General features: G+C 47.5%; 1 protein-coding gene across 8 annotated transcripts in view; it reads right to left on the bottom strand.

Annotated features, from left to right (window-relative positions):
- The window catches only part of CACNA1E (calcium voltage-gated channel subunit alpha1 E), a 213,624-nt gene that overhangs the window by 74,121 nt on the left and 115,960 nt on the right, over window positions 1–23,543 (bottom strand). For all 8 annotated transcript variants that reach the window (XM_038412805.2, XM_038412802.2, XM_043491387.1 and 5 more), the window contains exons 8-18: window positions 16,327–16,442; window positions 12,470–12,523; window positions 11,907–11,996; window positions 11,311–11,520; window positions 9,470–9,582; window positions 9,010–9,122; window positions 8,702–8,833; window positions 8,254–8,326; window positions 6,654–6,771; window positions 6,034–6,101; window positions 2,637–2,734 (exon numbers count right to left, since the gene is read on the bottom strand). In XM_038412805.2, coding sequence (XP_038268733.2) covers window positions 2,637–2,734; window positions 6,034–6,101; window positions 6,654–6,771; window positions 8,254–8,326; window positions 8,702–8,833; window positions 9,010–9,122; window positions 9,470–9,582; window positions 11,311–11,520; window positions 11,907–11,996; window positions 12,470–12,523; window positions 16,327–16,442 — 1,185 coding nt within the window. The remainder of the gene's footprint in view (window positions 1–2,636; window positions 2,735–6,033; window positions 6,102–6,653; window positions 6,772–8,253; window positions 8,327–8,701; window positions 8,834–9,009; window positions 9,123–9,469; window positions 9,583–11,310; window positions 11,521–11,906; window positions 11,997–12,469; window positions 12,524–16,326; window positions 16,443–23,543) is intronic.

Genomic DNA, 23,543 nt, shown 5'->3' with positions numbered 1-23,543 from the left:
GCTATGGAGAATCATGCCCATACAATTACCGTATGCATCAGTCACATATACATACACATGCCACCTAGAGCATATGTGCATGAAACACATACAAATATATGTACAAAAATGTACACATTTTGCCAACCCATATACAAATCATACATATAGTATATACATACGATATATGCAAGGATATATTCACAGACTGCACACAAGTAAGAACTTGGTACCTATACAAAGTACATGCACACAGGACATGCAAGGAAGCAATGACTGCATGCACACAACTGCATAACTATACACTCATCACCAGGGATAAGAATGCTAGTCCTCTTTATATACCTCAAACAAAGGTATACAGACATGCAAAGAAATATTCACAGAGTTATACATTAATAAAGGCATACGTGCCCACATGGTGACTTCATGACTAATATTCACATGTGCAAATACCAATGCATATGTATGCAATTATATGACAGAACAAATGCAGACGTAAAAAGTACATGCTAAAGTGACCATTCCTACATTCAGTGGCAAAAGCATAAACATGCCCATGTGCCAAACCTGCAAACCCATCTGCACATTAGGCACTGACATGATGCACCTTACACACAAACCTACCCATGTGGTAGGAATGTATGCACCACACACACAAATCCATCTGCATGGAAGGCACCTGTGCACTGTACATGTGAACTCATCCACACAGTAGACACTCATGCAAACCTGTCCATATGGTAGACATCCACATCCCATTCATTCAAACCTATCTTCATGGTAGTCACCCAGTCATCATATACCCAACCCATGCATATGACAGGCTCCCACATACATACAAATCCACCCTTGTCCACACACACCTGCACACAGATACATGTACTTCCATAATTTCACTCTTCTTCCCCACATCATTTTAGCATTAGGTCTTCTCCTCTTCACCTTTGTTTACACTCTACTTTAATTCCCACTGTTCCTACCACTGGTACTCCAGCACTAGCAACCATGGAAGTGCTAGAGTAGACAAGGCACAAGCAGCTGTCTAGAGCTCTGGCCAAATTCGAGTTCCCCGACCATCGTTCACGCTAGTGGAGTACACTGTACTGGCAATGCTTGGTAACCTTTGATGGAAAAGTCTAATGTAGACACAGCCTTTGAGTATCAAACTTATTCCACCTATCACCACTTCCTCCCAATTTGCCTTCTCTAGTCTTCTGCTACAGTCTAAATCCCTTCATTTCTTAAAATCCATCATTCACATTGTAGATCCAGCAACCAGCTTCCCACACACTGACAGCCAGCATGGCTCTGGAGAGCCCATCGCAGCAGTCAGACTATGAGGTCTCTCCCCAAAACCATCCCCCAATATAGCCTCTTCCGCTTCCACAGAAGCATCACACAGGCAGTTCCTTTCCCAGTGAATGGGCAGGTCTTACAGTATCTCTGGCCCAACTTAGAAGTAGGACATGCCAGAAATCCAGCAAAACAGCCTGTTCTCATGACAATCTCAGCCCAGTGTTGCAGACCCAAGAAGTTCAGACCGTTTGGATGCTATCTGGAGAAACAGATGAAGTCAGGAGCTTCCCTGAACCTTCACAGTGGAGCTGACCAAAGGATGACAATTCCTTTTTGCAAAGGATTTCAGCATTTGGTTTTGTTTAGTACCAGAATGCAACATGAAAATTTCTAAATCCTCCAAGGAAGGAAAATTCCAAAAAGATTTCCTTTAGGATCAAAACATTTGTCTTGAAAAAAGTCAAAACATTCCATTTTGACTTCATTTTAGAATACTAAGTACAAACGTTTGAAATTCAAAATCATTTCAAAACGAAAAATGGAAATGTTCTGTCCCCATAGTGACATAATAGGATGTTTCGACACTGGCAGAACCTTTTTGCTTTTTTTCCCCCCTGAAACAAAATCTCAGCAAAATTGACACAATTTCCCAAAGCGTTTAGATTTCTATGGAACTGCTTTTTCTGATGGGAAATGGTTCTGTCGGCGTTGTTCTGACCAGCTCTAATCCAGAGGCTCACTCATTAAATCCCCTTTTTTGCCCCCATAATGGAGTCACTGATGGTTGCCCCCCAACCCCTGCCACAATGGAATTGTTAGTGGGAGCTCCTCTTACAGAGGAGCCAACAGGGCTCCTTCCTCCTCCAAGGATGACTGTGGGGTCTTCTCCTTTATCAGAGGACTCAGTGCAGGCCTCTTGCAGAGGGCGTAGGTCTCTGACTTCCCACTCTTAGCACATGCAGAGATGAAAGCCTTCTGTATTGCTTCTATATAAAGACTTGAGCTTGGGATGTTTAGGACAGCAAGCGCAATCAGTAACCAGCGCTGTCTGTTGATGTAGCTACCACCTTGAAACTGCCAAGATCCCCCATAATTAACAGCAGACCTGGCCCCTTTCTATTGGTCTGATCCAACTGTGTTGCTTCAACACCATCAATGAATGGTGCCATTGCCCTGCATGAGAGCAACACCTCTGTGTTACCTGTACTCTAGATGTGCATGCAATGTACAAGCCTCACATTGGTGTTACCCCTTGCATAGTCCCCTCTCTCTTTCACGGCATGAGTGGCTATCACCATAAAGAGCTTAGGGACAGGCGGAAGCGGTTGCTGACATGGTGCATGCGGAGGGTGACTCACTCAATCGCAGGCATGTTTGGAGCAGACATCGGGCTGACTTCCTTGGCTTTCTGCAGGGCATGCTTTTGGTTAAAAGCCTCCTCTTCCTCCTGCTCATCCTAAATGTCAAACAAAAATGCCCGTTACCAGGGAGCACCAAGGAGCTTACATCCATCCAGATGTTGCAGGGGATTTGTATAGTTATGCTGGATGCAAGATGCTGCAAACCAGGCCTGGTGCAGCCAGTAAGAAAAGGCTTGGAATGAAGCCACCAGAGTTGAGATGAGCCTTCTGAATTGTCCAGTGTGGTTTTTATTTTCACAAAGCCCAGTCAAAACTGACATGGTTCTCTCGTTATGCCCAATCTTTTCAAGGGTTTTCTCAGCAGGTTAGGCTCCACAGTAGTGCACCATCACATAGTATTTGCCATAGCAGGACCTACCCAATCTGGCATTCTGACTCTGGCAGTTGCCAATATATGAGTTTATCAGGAAGTAGACAAAAAATCCCATAGTGCTTCTGACTTAGTATGACCAGAATGTAAAGACCAGAACCCAGGATATCTTCGATACTGCTGCAGTGAAGAGGGGGAGTATATGGTACCTCCTTCCCCCCAAAAGACGTGTGAGGGGAAAAGACTACACTGGGGAGAATGGGACACTCCCTGCACCTCACAGACCCGAGCACTGCCAGTGTGGGAGCTGAAAGGGGCAGAATGGGGCACCCTCTGACCCCAAACCAAGCAAGTGGGATAATGTGGGGGGCAGAGGGGAGTGCATGAGGCTATAATTGGGAGGCCACCTGCTTCAGTAGGTGTGTGGGGAAGACTGGTGCCACTCCGCCCCCAGAGTATGTGGGGAGGAGCTGAGGAGAAGGAAGCTCACCCTGCCCCCAAAGTGTATAGAGATATATATGTACACAAGTACATAATGGGAGGGGTGTTCACGTAAGCACAGTGTGTGTGGGGGGGTGCATGTGAGTGCTGGGGGATAGGGGTGGGTGCAGAGTGCAGGGGGAAGCGCAAGGGGGTGCATGTGTGCACATACAATGTAGGGGGTGCATGCAGGGGTGTGGTGCACAAGGGGGACACGTATTGGCGCTAACGTCTGAACAAATATTTCCTGGGACAATTCTCAGCATAAGCCTGGGGGCAGTTCTGTGTATCCCAGTGAATTTTAGCTGATTTTCTCTAAGATTACTGAGGAGATTGTAAAAGTTTGGGGCTGGGATAAATTACTAGATATTTAGGTGCTTATCTGTATCTGCAGATGCCCCATATGACCCCTGTATCTCGCCCCAGCTTCTGACTCCCCCTTTTTTTCTCCTTCCCTGAGTCTTGCCCAATCAGCTACTGCCCCTGCCAGTATCTGCATAGTGGGGTTTAGTGGCAGGGGGCAGCTATTCTAGTTAAAAGAGGAAATCCAGCAGCAGCAGCAGCCAACCCTGCCTAGGCATGGGCCAGGCCTGGACTCACAGCCAAAGCTGGTCTGATCCAAGACTGCAGTCTCTGTACGGGGCAGCATGGATGTTTAGGGATTTCTCTGCCTGTCTGACAGGGTGGTCGGGGTCCATTCTTGACCCTACCTGGGATCTTATTACCCTCATGAGTTTGTCTGAGTTACTGCAGCAAGAAATGCCATTTGTCACCTTACGTCCATTCAGCCCCAGTAAAAACCCAGCACACTCTTTCCTTCATTGATGCTGCCCAGAATCAAGGATGTGAGGAAACGGAGGTGACTGGAAAAGCCTAGATTTCAATATCTCAGGTGCTTCCCTCCCCACTTTGGCCACATACACTGTCCTGAAAGTATTAGAGCTGCACCAGTCTCCTCCCTCAGAAGTTAGCGAGGCAGTGACAGTAGAAAGTGGAGGTGATAATCTCCCTGCATGAGTCATCCTATGGTCACCCCTCCCACTCCCTCTGCACTACCCAGGAAATGAAGTCCTCTCGGCTCTGCTTCCCAAAGCGAAGATACACATTTGTGTCCGTGTCCCCGCCCCGAGGCAAGTTAGGTAACATAATGGATTATTCTGCTCCATTTCACTCGCCTCGAGCAAATCGATTTACACTGGTGCTGGAGGCTACTCGCTGAGCCCTGAGAGCGCGAGAAACAGACAGACCAGAGAAAATGGGCAGCATGGAGCCTCTATGCTTTGGGGACCAACCCATTCTAAGAGTAACAATGATCCTGGCTGTTTTTACCTACACACAGCAATCCAGATGGTGTCAGAGCCCAAAGACTTCCCAGCAGGGCACTGAAGTCTAGTCTGGCATCGTCCCAAGCTGTGATTGTTAACTAATGATAACTTCATGAGTGTCAGACAGGTAATAGGTGAGATGATTTTAAAATTGTTTGCACTTTCCATTTTCAGAATGCTGGACAAATCTTAGCTAAATGACTCCTCACACCACACCTTGGGAGTGGGAAATAGGCTAAACTGAGGTGGAGAGATTTCAGCCCTGATTCAGGAAAGCATTTAAGCACACGCTTTAGTTTAAGCATGGGTTTGAGGACTTCAGTAACTCAGTTCAAGGCTAGGGGTCTATTACAAGAGTGAGTGGATGAGGGTCTGTGGCCTGTGATGTGAGGAGGTCAGACTAGATGATCATGATGGTCCCTTCTGGCCTTAAAGTCTATGAGTCCATGTGTGTGAGTGCTTTCTGGAACAGGGATGGACTTTAGCACGTGCTTTCCTGAATCAGGGCCTAAGTGACTTGCACAGTGGTAAGGGCTTGTCTACACTTGAAAGTTATTTCAAATTAAGGTAGGGTGGAAATTTGAAGTGCAATAGCTATTGTGGAATAGCTATTCCTGTCAATTTCCCCATGTAGACAAGTCCTAAATCAGTGGTAGAAGCAGGTTAGAAATCAGGCTTTCATCTCCAACCTCAGCCCACCAAGCCATGCCATCTTTCTCAAGGCAGGAGCTCAATGATGCAGGGTCTTGATACTCTTGCCCTTCACCAACAGAAACATAGGTTCAAATGCTGCTTAGGTCCCAAATGGAAATGAGGTTTGGTGGCCATAGCCATCATAGTCTTCAAAATTACTGCCCAGAAGAGGCCCAAGGCTGGAAGAGCAGTGTATGACAGAGATGCATTGACAGAACTCTGAGGGGGAACCAGGCTAGAACAGCAGGCGTGGGGCAAGGTTAGCACTGAGAGGCGGACAGAGGCTAGACTCAGTGCAGCATTACTAGCCCTCCTCTTCCAAAAGCACTAAGTTTACTCACAAATTTAAAATCAAAGAAGGAAAAAATAGGGAATGGACTTCCCAGGTGACCATGACAAGGACTCAGAAGTGGATTCCTGGGCCATATGGCATGGATCCTGTGTGGGGTCCATATGGACAGTCTGAATGAGGCTCATTGTGTAGTAAGGTGTGGGGGGGAGGGGAGAGAGCATTAGCATCCCTTACCTTTGTCAGCTCCTGAGCATTGGCTAGGTTGTCCACAGCGATGGCCAAGAACACATTCAGCAGGGTGTCTGGGGGCGTTAAGAGTCAACATGTCATGTGATAATGGCCTGAGCTTCTACAGTGACCAATGAGGGAACACACAGGACCCCACTCCCTTGACACAGAGGAACGTACCAGCTTCAGAGAGAGGAAACCAGCACCACTGAAGGGACCAGGCAGTTGAGAGGCCTTACTTCACTTCAGAGATAAACCCTCTACTTTTCAGAAGCAGAAAGAGGCTGGATTTGAACCAGGGTGGGAGGGGAGGGTTCCCCCGGCCAGCCTATACCATGGTCCCTCAGCAGGAGACAGGAGTGTGGCATGTCAGGGACACACTTTTTCCTCCATGTCTGAGGGGGATGATTGTGGGACCAGGCTCCCATCCTGGCATTTGTGGTGGGATAGTTGTAGGACAAGTCTCTTATCCCTGCCATGTGAGATGCAGAAAGGAACTCTGGGACACCCACTCCCTTAATATGAACAGAGCACTGAGTTGCTGAGGAGCAATGGGAGGAGTTATCCTCGCACATAGAGACAGGACAGAGGGTGCTCTCTCTAAAACATAGCAACCAAGAGGATACAGTTTCCAAACAAGGTGAGGATGATGAAGTAGATGGAAGACCACATGCCTGAGCGGACTCCGCCCTGGGAGCGAATCCCGTTGTACATCACCTCGTTCCAGTCCTCGCCCGTCAGGATCTGAACAAACAAACAGGCGGCACTATCACCCATGCTATTATTTTATTTATAGCCCACCAGTTTTCTGTATGCAAATGTGTGCAGGAGGTGGTCCAAGGATGGAGATCCTGTCTCACGGACGATCCTGCCCCACAGCTGGATTACATGGAGGAGAAGATGCCTTGTGGTGAGGAGTTAGGTGTCTTCCAGAGATTTTTGGAATCTACAGTATGTGGCAGTAGAACTCCAGCTTTCATTTAACTTAGGGGTGTGGATCTCCACTCCTTTATGTCAGCATAATTCTCTGAAGGCAATGGAGATACACTGGCATAAGCCCCCATGTAGCTGCATGGAGAACCAAGCCTTAAGATTAAGAACATAAAATGGCCCTACTGGGTCATACCAAAGGTTCATCTAGCCCAGTATCCTGTCTTCCAACAGTGGCCAATGCCATGTGCCCCAGAGAGAATGAACAGAACAAGTAATCAAGTGATCGATCCCCTGTCGCTTAGTCCCAGTTTCTGGCAAACAGAGGCAAAAGATGTGTGAGGGGAAAAGGCCACACTGGGGAGAATGGGACACTCCCTGCACCTAACAGACACGAGCAATGCTAGTGTGGGAGCTGAGAGGGGCAGAATGGGGCACCCTCTAACCCCATTCCTGCCCATCCTTGCTAATAGCCATTGATGGACCTATCCTCCATGAATTTTTCTAGTTCTTTTTTGAACCCTGCTATGGTCTTGGCCTTCACAACATCCAGCAAGGAGTTCCACAGGTTGACTTTGTGTTGTGTGAAGAAATACTTCCTTTTATTTGTCTTAAACCTGCTGCCTATTAATTCCATTTGGTGACCCCTAGTTCTTGTGTTATGAGAAGTAGTAAACAACACTTCCTTATCTACTTTCTCTACACCAGTCATTATTTTATAGAACTCAATCATATCTCCCCTTAGCTGTCTCTTTTCCAAGATGAAAAATCCCAGTTTTACTAATCTCTCCTCATACGGAAGCCGTTTCATACCCCTAATCATTTTTGTGGTCCTTTTCTGAACCTTTTCCAATTCCAATATATCTTTTTTGGGATGGGGCGACCACATCTGCACACAGTATTAAAGATGTGGGTGTACCGTGAATTTATATAGAGGCAACATGATAATTTCTGTCCTATTATATATCTCTTTCTTAATTATTCCCAGCATTCTGTTTGCTTTTTTGCCTGCCACTGCACATTGAGCGGATGTTCTCAGAGAACTATCCACAATGACTCCAAGATCTCTTTCTTGAGTGGTTAACAGATAATTTAGACCCCATCATTTTATATGTATAGTTGGGATTATGTTTTCCAACGTGCATTACTTTGCATTTATCAAGCTTCTAGATCTTTTGGTTGTAAAGAGAACTTCAGAACATGAACCATCCCAGGTCATGGATAAGAATCAGCTAGGCAGGAGTATTGACTGTATGGTAGAAAAATCCAGCTGCCTCGTTTTTACCAGGCCCCTACCTGAAACACTGTCATGATGGCTGCAGGGAAGGTGTCAAAATTTGCAGAAGGAGTCCCATCCATGAAATTAAATCTGAAAATGAACCAAAGGGAAATGCACAAACTGGAATATAGAGGTGGCATCGCATCACTGTTTTCTGTCCTCTGAGGTCTGCTGCTCCTATAATAGCCTACCCCATCCATTCACCACTTCCCTCGACTTTCCCTTCTTCTTTGTCCCCACTTCACATTTATCATGAGACAGGTAAGGACCCTGCAGCACTTGTGCAGGAATCTGAACAGACATCATGCCCATTTTGCCCTGAACTAGCCTGATCTAAGGTCCTTCAGAAAAAGGAACGTTATTGGGAATCTGGTGCGAGTTGGTGGGTCAGTGTCTTCCTTGAAAGGGTAGGAGATGGTATTATCTCCTAGGGCTCCAATCTTCCCTGGCCTTTCACGCTCTTACCTGCCTCCAAACAGCTGCATTCCCAGCAGGGCGAAGACAACAATGAAAAGGAAAAGGAGGAAGAGCAAGCTGATTATCGACTTCATAGAACTCATCAGGGAGACCACCAAATTCCGCAGGGATGCCCAATACCTGGAAAATGCAGATGGTTCTGTAGCATTAGCAATAGGACTGTGCAGGACAAGGGGAATCTGGATCTGCAATGGCAGCCAGATGAGAGCTAGGAGTCAGAAGGGGACAGCGAAAGGGCCAAGTGGGCCGAGGGGTAGGGAGCCAATAGGCAGGGATGCATGGTCCTCTCTACTTACTTTGTTATTTTAAATATTCTCAGAAGACGGAGGGCTCGTAAGACGCTGATCCCGAAAGAGGTGCCTGGTCTGAAGATAGCCCAGACCACTTCAAAGATGCTTCCTACTGTGACCTGGGGGATAAGAAAGACACATAAGACTAGAGCCTGTGTATATAACATGGGCCTAGAGGGTCAAGGATCATAGTAATCACAGGAAGTCCCCCTCAGGTGTGCAACTCCGTGTGATGCCCAGCCCGATGTAATCAGAAGCTAGTAGTTTGGATCTCAGTACTGCTGTAACAGTCTATGTTTCTTGCCTTCCTATCTCTTCTACAAGGCACACCCCACCCCACAGCCCTCTGGAAGGACTATCCCATTCCCCTTCCCCTCTTTAAGTTATGTTGTAAACGCCCCACCCCAAGACCCGCAGACTGTTCTGCTGTCCTACAGCATTTGCCCTAGTTTCATGTGCTGCTTACCCCACAGTCAAAGCAGTTGAAAGAGGAATGAAAGTAAAGGCGTGGCCCCATGCCATACATCTTTAAGGACATCTCCAGGAGGAAGAGCCCAAGGAACAGGAACTCTGCATAGTCTGAAACGGGGAAATTCAGGTGCATTAGCTACACATCTGCTTCTCCTTATCTGTACTTAGAATACAGCGTAAAGAGCTGATACAGTGACCCCTGCATGGGGTGTCAGCAGACAAAACTTCAACACTCCAGGACGACACTTCAACACTCTACCACTTGATCTAAAGGAATAACTCCATTAGCTGGTTGCAGCTGCAGGTTATTCAGCTCTAGTGGCTCAGCCACTAGAGGGGGATATGACAGACTTTACCAATGTGTTATGCTGATACTAGAGTTTATGCGACCTTGTGCAAAGACAAGCAGAGTCCCCAAACAGACCTCACTAATACACTCAGCAGATTCTAGGAGATAAGACAACCAGACAGGGGATCAAAGTCCTTTTCACTGACTCTGTAGGGAAGGAATGTGGAATTGGTTGCTTCTCTCTGGAAATCTAGGAAGGTTATGTGGATCAAGCTGCTTGCCTTCATGAATCATAGATAACTGCACCCCCAAACTAAGTTTTCAAAGGGTGTATGTTATCAGGGAGAGTGTCACAGAAGAATGGGTTCACTTACTTAAGTGCACTCACTTTTGCAGTGGAACACAGCTGTGGTTTAACAGCACACAACAAACACTACACAACAGTTTTAGGGGCAGAAATTAAGAACTTCTTTAAATTAAACTGCAGGGGAACTTTCATAGCCCTGATAGAATTACTCCACAGCTGGAATCTGGCTAGGACATGCAGTTATCAGCTGTACGCTTGTGAAAAGTGTCACAGGATCTTTCAGGAACGAGTGGCCAAGTCAGTTTTCCATATCGTCCAAAAGATGGCTCTCATTAGAACCAGCTGCCATACCACGCCGTCTTGTGCTGACATCTTAGCAGACAGCTTCAGAGACTTGAGCTGAATCTGTATTTGAATGGGAGTCTTTCAAGGTGCCTGTCAGTTTATGGCCATCAGATATATGGCATTTTTTTAACTCTGGTGCCCTGGACAAATTCTAATTGAGAATTATATTCTGTCTCCCCTCAATCCTCATTGGATTCAGCTGGCTGCAATACACTTCTCATTTGTGCCCAGATCTCTTGTGTTGTGCCATCGTTCTCTATTAAACAACTCAAGGATGGCTGCATTTTTGTGCTGGGACAAAAGATTCCACTCCAACCTATCTCAGAGGGTGTTAATTAGTCTTTGTTCATTACATTACTACAGCAGGGTAAATTTACTATTATGTCCCCACTTCACACTGATACAAAACAGAATCACCTCCCTTGACATCAGTATTGGATTTGAATGACATGGGTCCAGTCAAACTCATTCTTGTTTATCTGCTGGGAGGGAAGCAGAACTGAAAAGGATTTCAGTAATAATGAGCAAGACAGCAGGCATCAGTAGAAATGCGCTGTGTACAATATTCTGAATGGCAAGTGTGATTCTGTTCTCCCTCCAAGTTTGTGCCAGTCTGACCCCATTGATCTCAATGGAGTTCACTCCTGATTGACACTGAGGTGATAAGAGAATCAGCCAACAACTAAAGATCTTCCTGTAACAGGCTGTGAGTTGCTGCCCCCTCCAGTCCTCCTGGAAAGGCAGCAAACCATGCCATATGCTGATAGTCCTGGGGCTCCAAGCACCCACATGCCTTGCTTGCACAGATGGTTGACCTGGGGTCAGGGGGATTGGTGTTCTGTACAGCCTGTGTCGCTGTAACATACCCAAACAAAGAGGGGGACCTGGAACTCACAGAGGAGGTGGGTGAGCCATGGAGGCTGGTTGTGATGGACAATGGCCACACAGGCAGTGTTGAGAGCCACCACACTCAAGACGGTCCAATAAAACACTTGGGATTTCACCATATGGCGAACGGAGATGCGCAGAAGTCGCTCTTTGTGCCGGAAATAGGAGGCACCATCCACTTTAGCACTCCTGATGCTGCCACGAGCGAGAGGGGTACCTGAGGGAGAGAGGCCAGGAGAGAACAATGGAACACAGTGGTTTTGCTCAGCAGAGGACCTGACCAGGTCAAACTCCCTTCTGACGAGAAGATGGGAGGAATTATTTCCTCACTCAAGGGCTCCACTATGGCAGGATGGCCTTAACCTCCCAGCTCCTATACAAGCTCTGTAATGCAGCAGAAATAGGGAATATCCATTCCCTGTGCTAACAACGGACAGAAACATAAGGTCTTCGCCCATGTCCACTTTGGCTTTGCTCCCCTCAGGATTTTAGAAGATGCTCCACATCATTAGAGGACTTGTAGGGAGGAGACTCTGGACTGCCTTAGCACTGGGCTCCGAGTCAGAGTCTTTCACGCTGGCTGGCGAACCAGCCTCCACTCACCCACGGAGGAGATATCAACGCAATGTTCATCACTTGAGTCACGATTCACGGCTTCTGTCCGGTTCCTTTTGATGGTTGCTCTCCTGAGCACTAGAAATGAAGAAGAGGGGAGCTCTAGTTACCACTGCATCTAAATGCTGAGCACAGACTGTTCTACTGTCTCCTACCCAGGTTGTTACTTGGTACCCAGCTAACCTGGTACCAGGGGTCTCAGTAACTGAATGGGGCTGCTGTCTAGTTCCCAGCACTCAAGCAAGTCAGGCACTCTGTACTGAGAGAGGCTGCAGATTGGCTCCATGCTCTCTGGTGTGTTGCACCCTCCCTAACCAGGAGAGGCCGCTGTTCAGCCCCAATTTGTTAGTCTCTAAGGTGCCACCAGTACTCCTTTTCTTTTTGCTCTAACATGATAGCCTCCGGTTAACCAGCAGAAACAGCGGTTTGGGTCCCAGCACCCCGACAAACACGTATCTGGTTCCCATTACTCTAGTGAGCTAAACTGGAGGTTGCAGCTGGAGGCAGAAAAGGGAATGCAGCTATATGAGCTAGCTTATTGTTTTCCTTACCTTCCAAGGCTGAGGTCCCAGCATTTTTATTCTCTTCAGCCAGCATTACTTCTTCTGCAGAAAAACAAATGGTTTAGTAAATTGTTTCCAAGTGTCTGATATGCCAGGGAATGAAAGAACGAAAGCTCAGAGCTCCCACAGACCTCATGTCTGGCACTCCCAGCCAGAGAGAGGAGGAAGGGCAGTGAGGGAGAAAGAGACAGAGAACCCATCAGAATCATAGAAATGTAGGAGTGGAAGGGACTTTGACAGGTCATCTAGCCCCTGCACTGAGGCAGGACTCAGTATTATCTAGACCATCCCTGACAGGTGTTTGTCTGACCTCTTCTTAAAAACCTCCAATGATGGAGGTTCCACAACCTGCCTAGGCAATTTATTCCAGTGCTTAACCACCATAACAGTTAGGAAGTTTTCCCTAATGTCCAACATAAATCTCCCTTGCTGCAATTTAAGCCCATTGCTTCTTGTCCTAGCCTCCATGGATAAGTAGAACTATTTTTAACCATCTCTTTATAACAACCTTCTATGTACTTGAAAACTGTTACCATGTCCCCCCTCAGTCTTCCCTTCTCCAGACTAAACAAACCCAATTTTTTCAAGCTTCCCTCATAGGTCATGTTTTCTAGACCTTTAATCATTTTTTTATTGCTCTCCTCTGGGCTTTCTCCAATTTGTCCACATCTTTCCTGAAATGTGGTGCCCAGAACTGGATACAATACTACAGCTGAGGCCTTACTAGGGCTGAGTAGAGCGGAAGAATTACTTCCTGTGTCTTGTTTACCACACTCCTGCTAATACAAACCAGAATGATATTCGCTTTTTTTGCAACTATGTGACGCTGCTGACTCATAGTTAGTTTGTGACCCACCATGGCCCTCCAGATCCCTTCCGCAGCACTCCTTCCTAGGCAGCCCTTTCCCATTTTGTACGTGTGCAACTGACTGTTCCTTCCTAAACTGAGTATTTTTTATTTGTCCTGTTTGAATTTCATCCTGTTTATTTCAGACCATTTCTCCAGTTTGTCAAGAGCATTTTGAATTTGTTTTGAAGGTGAAACGATGGAGGAAAGGCAGCATCCATTACATGAGACAGCCATGTAGTGAAGTGGAACAGTTCCACCATATGACAGCAACTCGAGATAACACATGGTTAGTCAGGAGATGCTGCTGCACTGCCATTAGCGTTGATTAGAACCGTACTAATGTGCAGTGGAGACTCCGCCATGGCTTCCTGCACCTTGTGGATGAGCAGATACGATTTGACAGCAGTGGAAAGAGTCAGCTACACAACACTATGTCAGCCAATCGGAAAGAAAAATGACTTCCAATCCACTGTCCTGCTGCCTCCTCCAAGAGGTAAGCTCTCTTAAAGGCCAACAAAAATGTTTAATAAGTAGAGCCGGGCTATGTTTTTAGACAAACATTTATTCATTTATTCGATGAAAAATGCAGTTTCAGTTGATCTTAAACTATTCACAAATTTTGACACAAATAATTGTGGTTAGTCACAAAATAGCCATAGGAGGAGGAGGTGGTCATGCTACCACCCCTCCATTATAGCCTTTCGCCCAGTGATTAGGGCATTCCCTGGATTGTGGGAGATGCAGGTTCAAATCCCTACCCTAGAACAGACCCAAAACGGGACCTTTTCAATTCACCAAAAATTCTGAAAAATTTCAGATTCGGTTTGATGAGAACTAATTTTTTTATCCAAAATTCTTGGGTCTCCAAAACATGCCTGGAAATCCCCACTCTCCCTGACAGGATTCCCAGTACGGCCTGCTTCCACTCAGAGCAGAAACACCATAGAAACAACACTTTGTGTTGTATTTGGGGGGTTCTTTTTCTGTCCCCAGCCAGAACTAGGAAGCACATAGACATGAACCAAAACCCTAGATCCAAACTCCCCCAAAACTGGAGAAGTCTGGAACTAGATTTACAGCTGAACTTTGTGGCTCAGGCTCATCTTGAATCTCAACACATTGTTGGCATGAGTTTTGAATGAAGGTGCAAGTCTTTTCTTATTTTATCTGAATCCACTCCCCCAGTCCTATTTAAAACCCCTTCCTACGCACCATGCCCTAAACAGAATCCTTTGGCTAAATTCTTCAGTGACAAAACGAGGACATAAGTGACACACTGGTGACAAGTTAGAAAACAGGTGTGATATCCAAAGTCTATATCATGCCTATTTGGAAATCTATAGCTGTGCAGAAAAAACCTTCCTTTTCTTAGATTCAGTCATAGGTTGGGAGCTGGGGACGGAATTGCTCACAAAGGGACCGTGCATCCAGTCAGAAAACCCTGCAGGGGTGGAACTGGCTGGAAAGTGACTAACTGACCCTCACCTACTCTAACTTATGGCCCCACCATGGTAGATAACTTCAGAAAATGCAAAGCCCACCCAGGACTCTCAGTGTGGCAGGAAGTCTGACGACACAGAGTTTCAACACTTAAAATATGGAATTGGCACCTGTAGATAAATCCTACATACACACACAAATCTTTGTGAGAGTGAAGTGAAGCACATGCCGGTGGTTTGACTTGTATACAACCTTTCAGTAATGTGATAGTTAAAAGAAAAATCACAAAAAAACAAACATTAGAAACCAAGGATATTCAGGGTTAAACTAGAAACCCAAATCTGTGAACATATGAATGTTCACAGCTATGTTACCAAACTGCCTTAACTCTGTTCCCATATAGATGCTAACCTATCACTGGCCCTTCTTTGCATGCACAATATTAAAAATAAACTCCCTGGAATGTGGGCTTGATAATCTGGTTTGTACATCCACGTATCCAAAATGCTATGCTGGGTCATCACACCTGCTGAGGCTGTTTTCCTGAGAGCCCTGAGTTCATGATCTGAGGCCGGGAGGGTTGTGCATGTGGAGATGTGTTAGCTCGGTCACTAATGAACCCTGGACAAATGGCTGCCCCATGGAATCATTAGAGCTGAGCTCCTCCTGTGCTCAGCAGCTCCCAGGATCAGCTCGTTCCTGAGGATGTGGAATGCTAGAATACTGACAGCGATCGGTCAGACTCCTGTCCGTGTGCTGTGCATGACCGTGATGGTGGTCATACAGCAGCATAACCACTCTGGCTTCCGTGCTACAGTGAGCTCCATGCGGGCACAGGGATCTCCCTACGGGGAGCTCCCTGCAGGACTGGTGGGTGGAGGTTGTACGGAGCACTAGAATTGTGGCCAAACTACTTGGTACTGAAGAATAAGTATGAATTTCTGATTTCCTCAGGGCATCCTTATGGGAGAAGAGCGAAAATCTTTTAGCTGTATCATTGGACAGATGTGTTAATGGCCACTAAAGTTAGCGCCAATGCTCATAGGCTACAAAACACATTGCCCCACCCACTCCGCCTGGGAGATAGATCTGCCTTGTTGTGCACATTCAGTATCACAGTATACCAAAGAAATACACACCCAAGCCAAATTCTGTCCTCGCTTCGAACCCCGTCACCTCCTCGGATGGCAGTGGACTTGCGCATTTGTAAACGAAGGCGGAATTCAGCCCAACCGTGGCACCTTTCATGCACTTTGGCCTCCACTGTGCAATTCAGTCGCATGCGACTCAGCAGAACCCTTTCTGCCCCGGTGAAATATTTTGTGGGGGAAGCATGCGGCAGAGACAGTCTGGGTGTGGGGGAGGGGCAGAGAACCGTATGGACCCACAAGCTGTACAATACAGAGCTAATTCATTAATCAGTGATGGCAGCCTCCGACTTCGCAGGCATCTGCTGAACTACAGAGCGAGCGCAGCAGCTCCCCTCCCCCGAGCCAGTGGGGTCACCCCATCATTCACGTTGAAACACTGACCCTAGGCCTGCCACCAGCCTTACCTGCTTTGTCTATCCAGGCCCGATAGCCATTCAATTCCCGTTCGATCTGCTGCTGGCGCCGCAGCTTCATGAAGGCTCTGCGGTTCTCTACCCGCTCTCGCTCTTTGGCAAATTCCCTGTAGACACAGAAGGGCAACGTTGGTTTTATTGAGGGATCATGGCACGGCTGGGATAAGGGAGAGGTGTGTTTGTGTGAGAGAGAGAGAGAGCAGGTCAGCATGGCTAGGGCAAGGGTGTGTGTGTGTGTGTGTGTATGTGTGCGTGTGTGTGTGCAGGGAGGCATGGGCAGGACCATGGGAGGGGGGTGTGCGTGTGTACAGGGTGATATGGTGGGGACCATGTTGGGGGGGGAGTGCGCACGCAGGGTGTTATGGTTGGGACCATTGATGTGTGTGTTTGTGCGCGCGCACACAAGGTGGTATAGCTGGGACCATTGGGGTGTGTGGGGGTGTGTGGGTGCGTGCAGCGTGGTATGGCTGGGACCATAGGGGGGGCTGTGTGCAGGCTGGCACAGCTGGGACCATAGTGTGTGTGTGTGTGTGAGTGCAGGGTTGCACAGCTGGGACCATGGTGTGTGTGTGTGTGTGTGTGTGTGTGTACGGTGGCACAGCTAGGAATATGGTGTGTGTGTGTGTGAGAGAAAGAGAGCGAGACAGAGAGAGAGTGAGTGCAGGGTGGAGCGGCTGGGACCATGGTGTGTGTGTGTGCAAGCGCGCATGCAGGGCAGTATGGTTGGGACCATTGGGATGTGTATTGTATGTATGTGTATGCGTGTGTGGGTGTGCGTGCAGGGTGGTATGGCTAGGACCATGGGGGGGGTTGCAGGGTGGCATGGCTGGGACCATGGCGTGTGTGTTTGTGCATGTGCATGCGTGCAGGACAGCACAGCAAGGTCAGTGGTAGGGTTGGGACAGGGCTGGAACAGTTGGGGTAGAAGGGTGGGCCCGGGGCAGCATGGTTGGGACAGGAGATGGGGGACAGCTCTCGGGCACAATGTGGGGTGGCAGGCTTCGAGGGATGGACAGAAGGATACCTGGGAGGAATGGGAAGAAAGCCAGCACGGTGGAGAGGTGGTCACACAGCTGGCCGGCTAGGGCACAGGGAAGCCAGAGGGATGGCTGAGGCAGATGCCCTCGAACTGAGGCACATGGAGGAAGGCTGGCTGGAGCAGATGGGTGAGATGAACAGATCTACTGAGCCAAAGCATCAGTATAACTGGGATGAAGGGGATCAATGGATGGGACCACGGTACTGATGGAGCAAATCTACAGTGCGGTGCAAGGAGTGGGATGAACAGGTAGGAAAAGTAAGGAGGAGTGGGGGAGGGAGGAGTGAAGCCGATGAATGTGCAATGACATCCCCATGTTCTCCAGCATCCCAGACCAGGGGAAGTCCTGCCCAGCACCAGTGCATGGTCCAGAGGGGCAGGTTATGGCCCAGATACTAACTCAACTCTCCCATCTCCCAGTGCTTGCCAAAGGTCTGCCTCCCCTCCTCCCCCCCCCCCCGCCATACACTGACCCCTTTCAAAGGTGTGGGAGGCACGAGTGGGCGGGACATGCAGATGCTCTGCAGACTCCTTGGCATCCCTCCACTTGGATGGGAGGAAAGAAATAGCAGATGGGACCTGAGAAGGGGCATGCGCAGTGGGTGAAGAGCCAATGCTGGGCAACCCCAGGGGGTGGGCAGACTGGGACAGGTAGAGCCAGACCCTGCAGTGCTTGATTCAGGAAGCCAGGTGAGAGCGTTCCTGCTGCATGAACTGATAGTCTCTCGGCCCATCTCCCAGAGAGATGCTTAAAATGCAACTCAATCACTACGTGCTGGCTTGTAGTAGGCACAGCTCCTCTTTACACACACTGCAGTGTTGCTGGGAAGTGAGGGGGGGGGCAGAATGCATTAAGACAAAATTTATTCCACTGCAGCCCTGCCATGTGCTCCATGGATCTGTGCAAGCTGGGGAAGGCTGGGGTGCAGACGTGAGAGGATGGAAACCCCCAGTAACTCCAGCCTTCTCCAGCCACAAGGCGAAGGCGAGCTGGCCTCCAGACTCGCCTCTCTCTCCCCACTCCCGCAGAGCTGACAGCCCAGCACAGGAATGAGGAGGAGAATCAAAAATGATCAACGTGACACAGGTGAACACATTTTTCCATCCTTGCTGCATGGCACTGACTGAGCGCTGCAATCCCACCCGGCCAAAGAGACTCTCCATCTCTCAGTCATGGAAAACAGATCGGGCAGATATTTTAAGTTCGCAGCCTCCTCAGTGCCTGGCTTTAGGGCCCGTTCTGCCAGGACAGCGGGGGGAGGGAGGGGAGAACGACACTGAGGGGGATGGGCAGAGGGCCCCTCTGCATGCCACTCGAGTCAATGACAATTCATGGGTTTGCTCTGAATCAAGGGCCCAAGGGTTTTGGGGTTTATCCTTTGAGTCTATCTGCATGCCCCTTCTGCTCCCAGACAGCTCTCAAACACTGAGACTGCCCCCACTCCCCAACAGGGCTCGTCCAAGGTGACCCAGGCCAGGAAGATTGTAGCAGAGCTGGGAACCCAGCTCTCCTGAGTCCCAATCCGGGGCCTTAACCACTGGACCATCCTACCTCTATTGTCTTATTTCTCCTTCTTATTTAGTTACCCATTTCTTGTTTGAGGGAAGGCTGTTGATCACATGTGCACTAGCACAGGGCATTGGGGAAATTTTCTAAGCCAAAAATACACAGCTATACATCTGGGCAAACCCTACAGTGATTCAGCTGCATAGGAAGTCATTTATTTTCCTCAGGTTTACTCGTACAGCACAGAGCACACTGCGACATTTGGTGTAATGATCATAATGCTCAAAGCTCAGCTAAATCTGATCAGGTCTGTCAGCAGGAGCCCCCGCACAGCAATCAGACAGGGGCAAGTGGGGAAAGGAAACAGAGGTGTAGCCGTCCCTATTTTAATACTTTACTATCTTTAAGAATAAACAAACAGATTAGTAAGTTTCAAAGGAAGATCTTACACACAAGTAAGGGTTGCCTCTGGGGCACCGCTAATGATCGGCCCTCATGCTTCATAGTCCAAGCTGTTCCTCACTCAAGAGGCAGGAGGAGATTTCCCCTCTGTGGGATAAGGTTGCATGACTGGGGCTAGATTTTCAAACAGAGCTCAGCTCCCATTTAGGCACCTGCACAATTGGGCCAGGTTTTCCAGAGTTCAGCACCCGACACACTGAGCTGTTTTGAAAACCTGGCCGAGTTTGTGGGTGCTGAGTTTCTTTGAAAATTCTGACCTTGGGAATCATGTGTGTGTGTGTGTGTGTAGGGTGGGGGGGAGTAGGGTTAGACCTTTCTCTGAAACGTCCAGGTTTGGCTGTGTCCAGAGAGAGGACACTGGACTACTGGGTCTGGTCTGGTGTCTCCTATAGTTACGATCATAAAAGGAAACCACAGAAGCTAAAATCTATGACTGGATTCCCTTTGCACTCCAGCATATACCTGTAAACATCAGGAAACTCAAAGTAAAGGCTGAGAGTCCCTCCTTAACCCACCACCATTGTACTTGCATGCTATTGGCTCACCACCCTCTGAGAATCTTGCCTACTGCAATTCCTAGCACAGCAGGGGACAGCTAGAGAAAATGGAGTTTCTGCATCAACTCCAGCTTACTCCTGACTGGTTAAGCCCTTGATGGCACTAGAACAGGAGACATTTGTGGCTGGAGTCCCAACTACCGGGTGGGTTAACTCCCAGCTACATGGCAGCCATTCCTGATGCAGGAGCTGCTCCTCCATTTCCACCCATCCCCATCCCTTATGCACCTGAACTGAGGGTCAAAGGATTAATCTACGTGATGGAGAACTTCTTAAAGGTTTGTAGGGAGACCCCTCTCTCAGGAGAAGTTGCTTTGTTTTAGTGATCAGCAATTCACGCTTCTCTGATTCAGTATAAACAAAGCTTTTGTGTATGGATTCAGGGTCTCTCGCTGTTGTCATAGTAACCCAGTCAGAAATGAACCCCTCCGGGATGGGCAAGCCTGCAAGATGCAAAGACATACTTACATACACACAGACAGCTCTACAAGTCTGCACACATGAGCATTAATGCTCATACACTGGAACACAGAGGCTCACCCATCTGTATGTTTTGCACACCCACATGCTGGACATACACAAAGAAAAGCACACATATGCAGACAAATTTGTGACCATACTAGCACATATATACACCATGCCAATCATTTGCAAAAGAAAACATGCACACACCTGAGGCTTCACACTCACTCCCCAGATTACTCAGACAGCAACACACACATAGAGCCTACCCAAATGTATGAAAACACATGAAAGAAATCCATAAATACAATCTTCTGCAATCACACACATGATCAAAGATATACACACAAACAACATGTATGCACACAGGCAGGAAAACACACAAACACATATACACACCATGCACCGGTGCAAACTTGTATACATACATTCCCATAACTATATATAGATATGCATATGCTAATACGCAAATAGAACCATACACCTATTCTTACAGTCACTCGAAATGCATGTTATATGCTGACAATTCTGGTTTACAAACTTGTGTACACACATCAGTGACCATATCCATAAGCAAACATGCACCCTTCTGTATGCTGCTATACAGTATGACCACATACCAATATGAACAAACATGCAGGACTACATGCACTTATGTATGTATGGACCAAAAGGTCGATGCAGAAACAGAAACATGGGAGAATACGCCAAGTAACACACCTATGGAACTGAAATACACAGGCTCATACACATACTGCTTGCAGGCATGGCACACACGTCAATACAGGAACCATATGCATGGAGGCTGACATGACTACACACACTGTACAAAGTGATGCATTTGCTTTACACACCCACACATGCATGTTTAGTCATAAGCATAAGATGAAACATGCACACACACACACTCTGTGTTGCCACTTGCATAGACATAATACTTTCAGGATATGAACCTACATATACAACCATACACCTACATAGACTCCTACTCCCATACCCACAGTGGGCCAAATTAATCTTTGCTGTTACTCCATTGAAGGAAATGTATGCACAAGTGTGAAATGTATGAATTCTGCACATTGTGCCCAGTTATACATAGGCACACACATGCTGGTGTGTGGTATGTATACACACACACACACACACACACACACACACACACTGAGCACATGGCTAAGGTAAGTGTCAGTCACAATACTTGAGCAGGTACAAAAGCCCATGATGCATGAAGAATAAGGCACAAAGAAGTTCACTTCATATACTGCACTCCCCCCTTCTGGCCCTGCAGCATTCTAATTACAGCATGAAAGGGGCATGATTATGAAGAACAAATGGCTGTGTTCTTTTACAAGACAAGTGTCTCACTCTTCTGAGATCCCAGCAGCCATCTCCCTCCGCAAAACATTCAAAAAAAGAAAAGGAGTACTTGTGGCACCTTAGAGACTAACAAATTTATTTAAGCATAAGCTTTCGTGAGCTACAGCTCACTTCATCGGATGCATTTAAATGCTTATGCTCAAATAAATTTGTTAGTCTCTAAGGTGCCACAAGTACTCCTTTTCTTTTTGTGAATACAGACTAACACTGCAGCTACTCTGAAAACATTCAAAGGAATCTAAAGAATTGTATGTTTTCTTTAGAGGGAGTTTGAGTTTATTACCCAGGCAGAACCATTAAACGCTTAGCACTGTGTGGACATTTTTTTGTGAGAACGATTTTCTGACTGTTCCCAGAATCCCTTGTTTAAGATCCCCAGACAATCTGAGCATTTTTAATTCCACCCCAGGAAGGTTAAGTTTCCTGCTGGTTTGGTGTTCAGCATCAAACAGCTCTCCTGCTCCATCTGCGAACGTCAGACTAATATGAGACCTTCTCTACTCCTACGCTAGAGGAGGAGGAGGGAGGAGAGCACTGAGAGAAAAGGAGACTGAAAATGGGAGAAAGAGGGAAGGAGAGGAGAAAAGGAATGGGAGAGGGGATAAGAAAAAGTCTTTAACAGCCAATCAGCAAATAGGCTCACAGCTCTTGGCTTAATATTTGGAAACAAGGTGTGTGAACAGGATTGCAGAGGGCAGTAAAAATCATCTGTACAAAAGTGTCTATTCTGGATCATTCATTACCTCCTGATCTCTGCTCACCAGCAGGTTCTGGATGCCACAAAACAGGGAGATGCCCAACAAACTAAGGGGTTGCCTACATTTGACATGCTACAGCTGCTTCCATGTAGCTACTACCATCGCTGACGGGAGAGGTTCTCCATTCACCTCCCACACAGGCGACAGCTCTGTCTACACTGGGGGTTAGGTCGGCTTCGTTTCACACCCCTGAACAACGTAGCTGGGTTGAGCTAACTTTTTAGTGTAGACTGGGCTTAAGCTAATTTGGGTCAAAGGTTGGGCTACCACGCCTCCCAGGTGTTCTGGTGCTTGAGCTCATTGCTTTGTCACATTATGTTATGTTATGTTCCCGATACCACCTCATGGGGTAAAGCTTCTCCTTTAGGGCCACATAACAGCCAGCAAGCCCAATATGCAGGGCAAAAGCCAGCGGAGTTCCAACTATCTTGTGAAAGTGAGCACGAGTGGCTACCCTGCTGCTGCAGGCAGCTGGTGTTTTAAGACCCACTCTCCTCCAGATGAAAAGTTCAGGTGAGCGGGAAGGAGTATCAGTTTCTGCAAGGTCCTGGCCCCCACTAGGTGGATGCTCTGGCTAGGAGGTCTATTTCTGGTTTTCATTCACTGTGTGCCAACAGTGGGCCCTCCACTGCACGGAAGGTATAGGAGACACATCTTGGGTGAGATTCTCTGCTGGTGTACTTCAGCACAGCCACAGTCAATAGAGCAATGCTCGTTTACCCCAGCTGAGAATCTGGCCTCATCTCTCTTCCCTCTTGCCTGTCCCTGCCATCTTATGAAATGTTTGGCAGCTCTGACTTTGGCTGTGCAGGTGGCCTTGCCTCCTTTATCTGAAGGAGACGCTTGCTTAGCTAGAGAAGCTGTCGTAACTGCACAACAATGGTGAAAGGGATGGAAGTGAGTATCTCAAGAGGCTCAGTCTGTTTAGCTTAAAAAGGAGAAGGCTAAGGGGTGACTTGATCACAGTCTCCAAGTACCTACCTGGGAAATAGACACTGAGTAATCGGGGGCTCTTCAGCTTAGCAGAAAAGGTGTAGAAAGAGCCA

Source organism: Dermochelys coriacea, chromosome 8 (assembly GCF_009764565.3).
Source record: "Dermochelys coriacea isolate rDerCor1 chromosome 8, rDerCor1.pri.v4, whole genome shotgun sequence".
Lineage (NCBI taxonomy): Eukaryota > Metazoa > Chordata > Testudines > Dermochelyidae > Dermochelys > Dermochelys coriacea.
The sequence above is the reverse complement of the archived record's forward strand: the minus strand, read 5'-3'. Positions and strand labels throughout refer to the sequence as shown.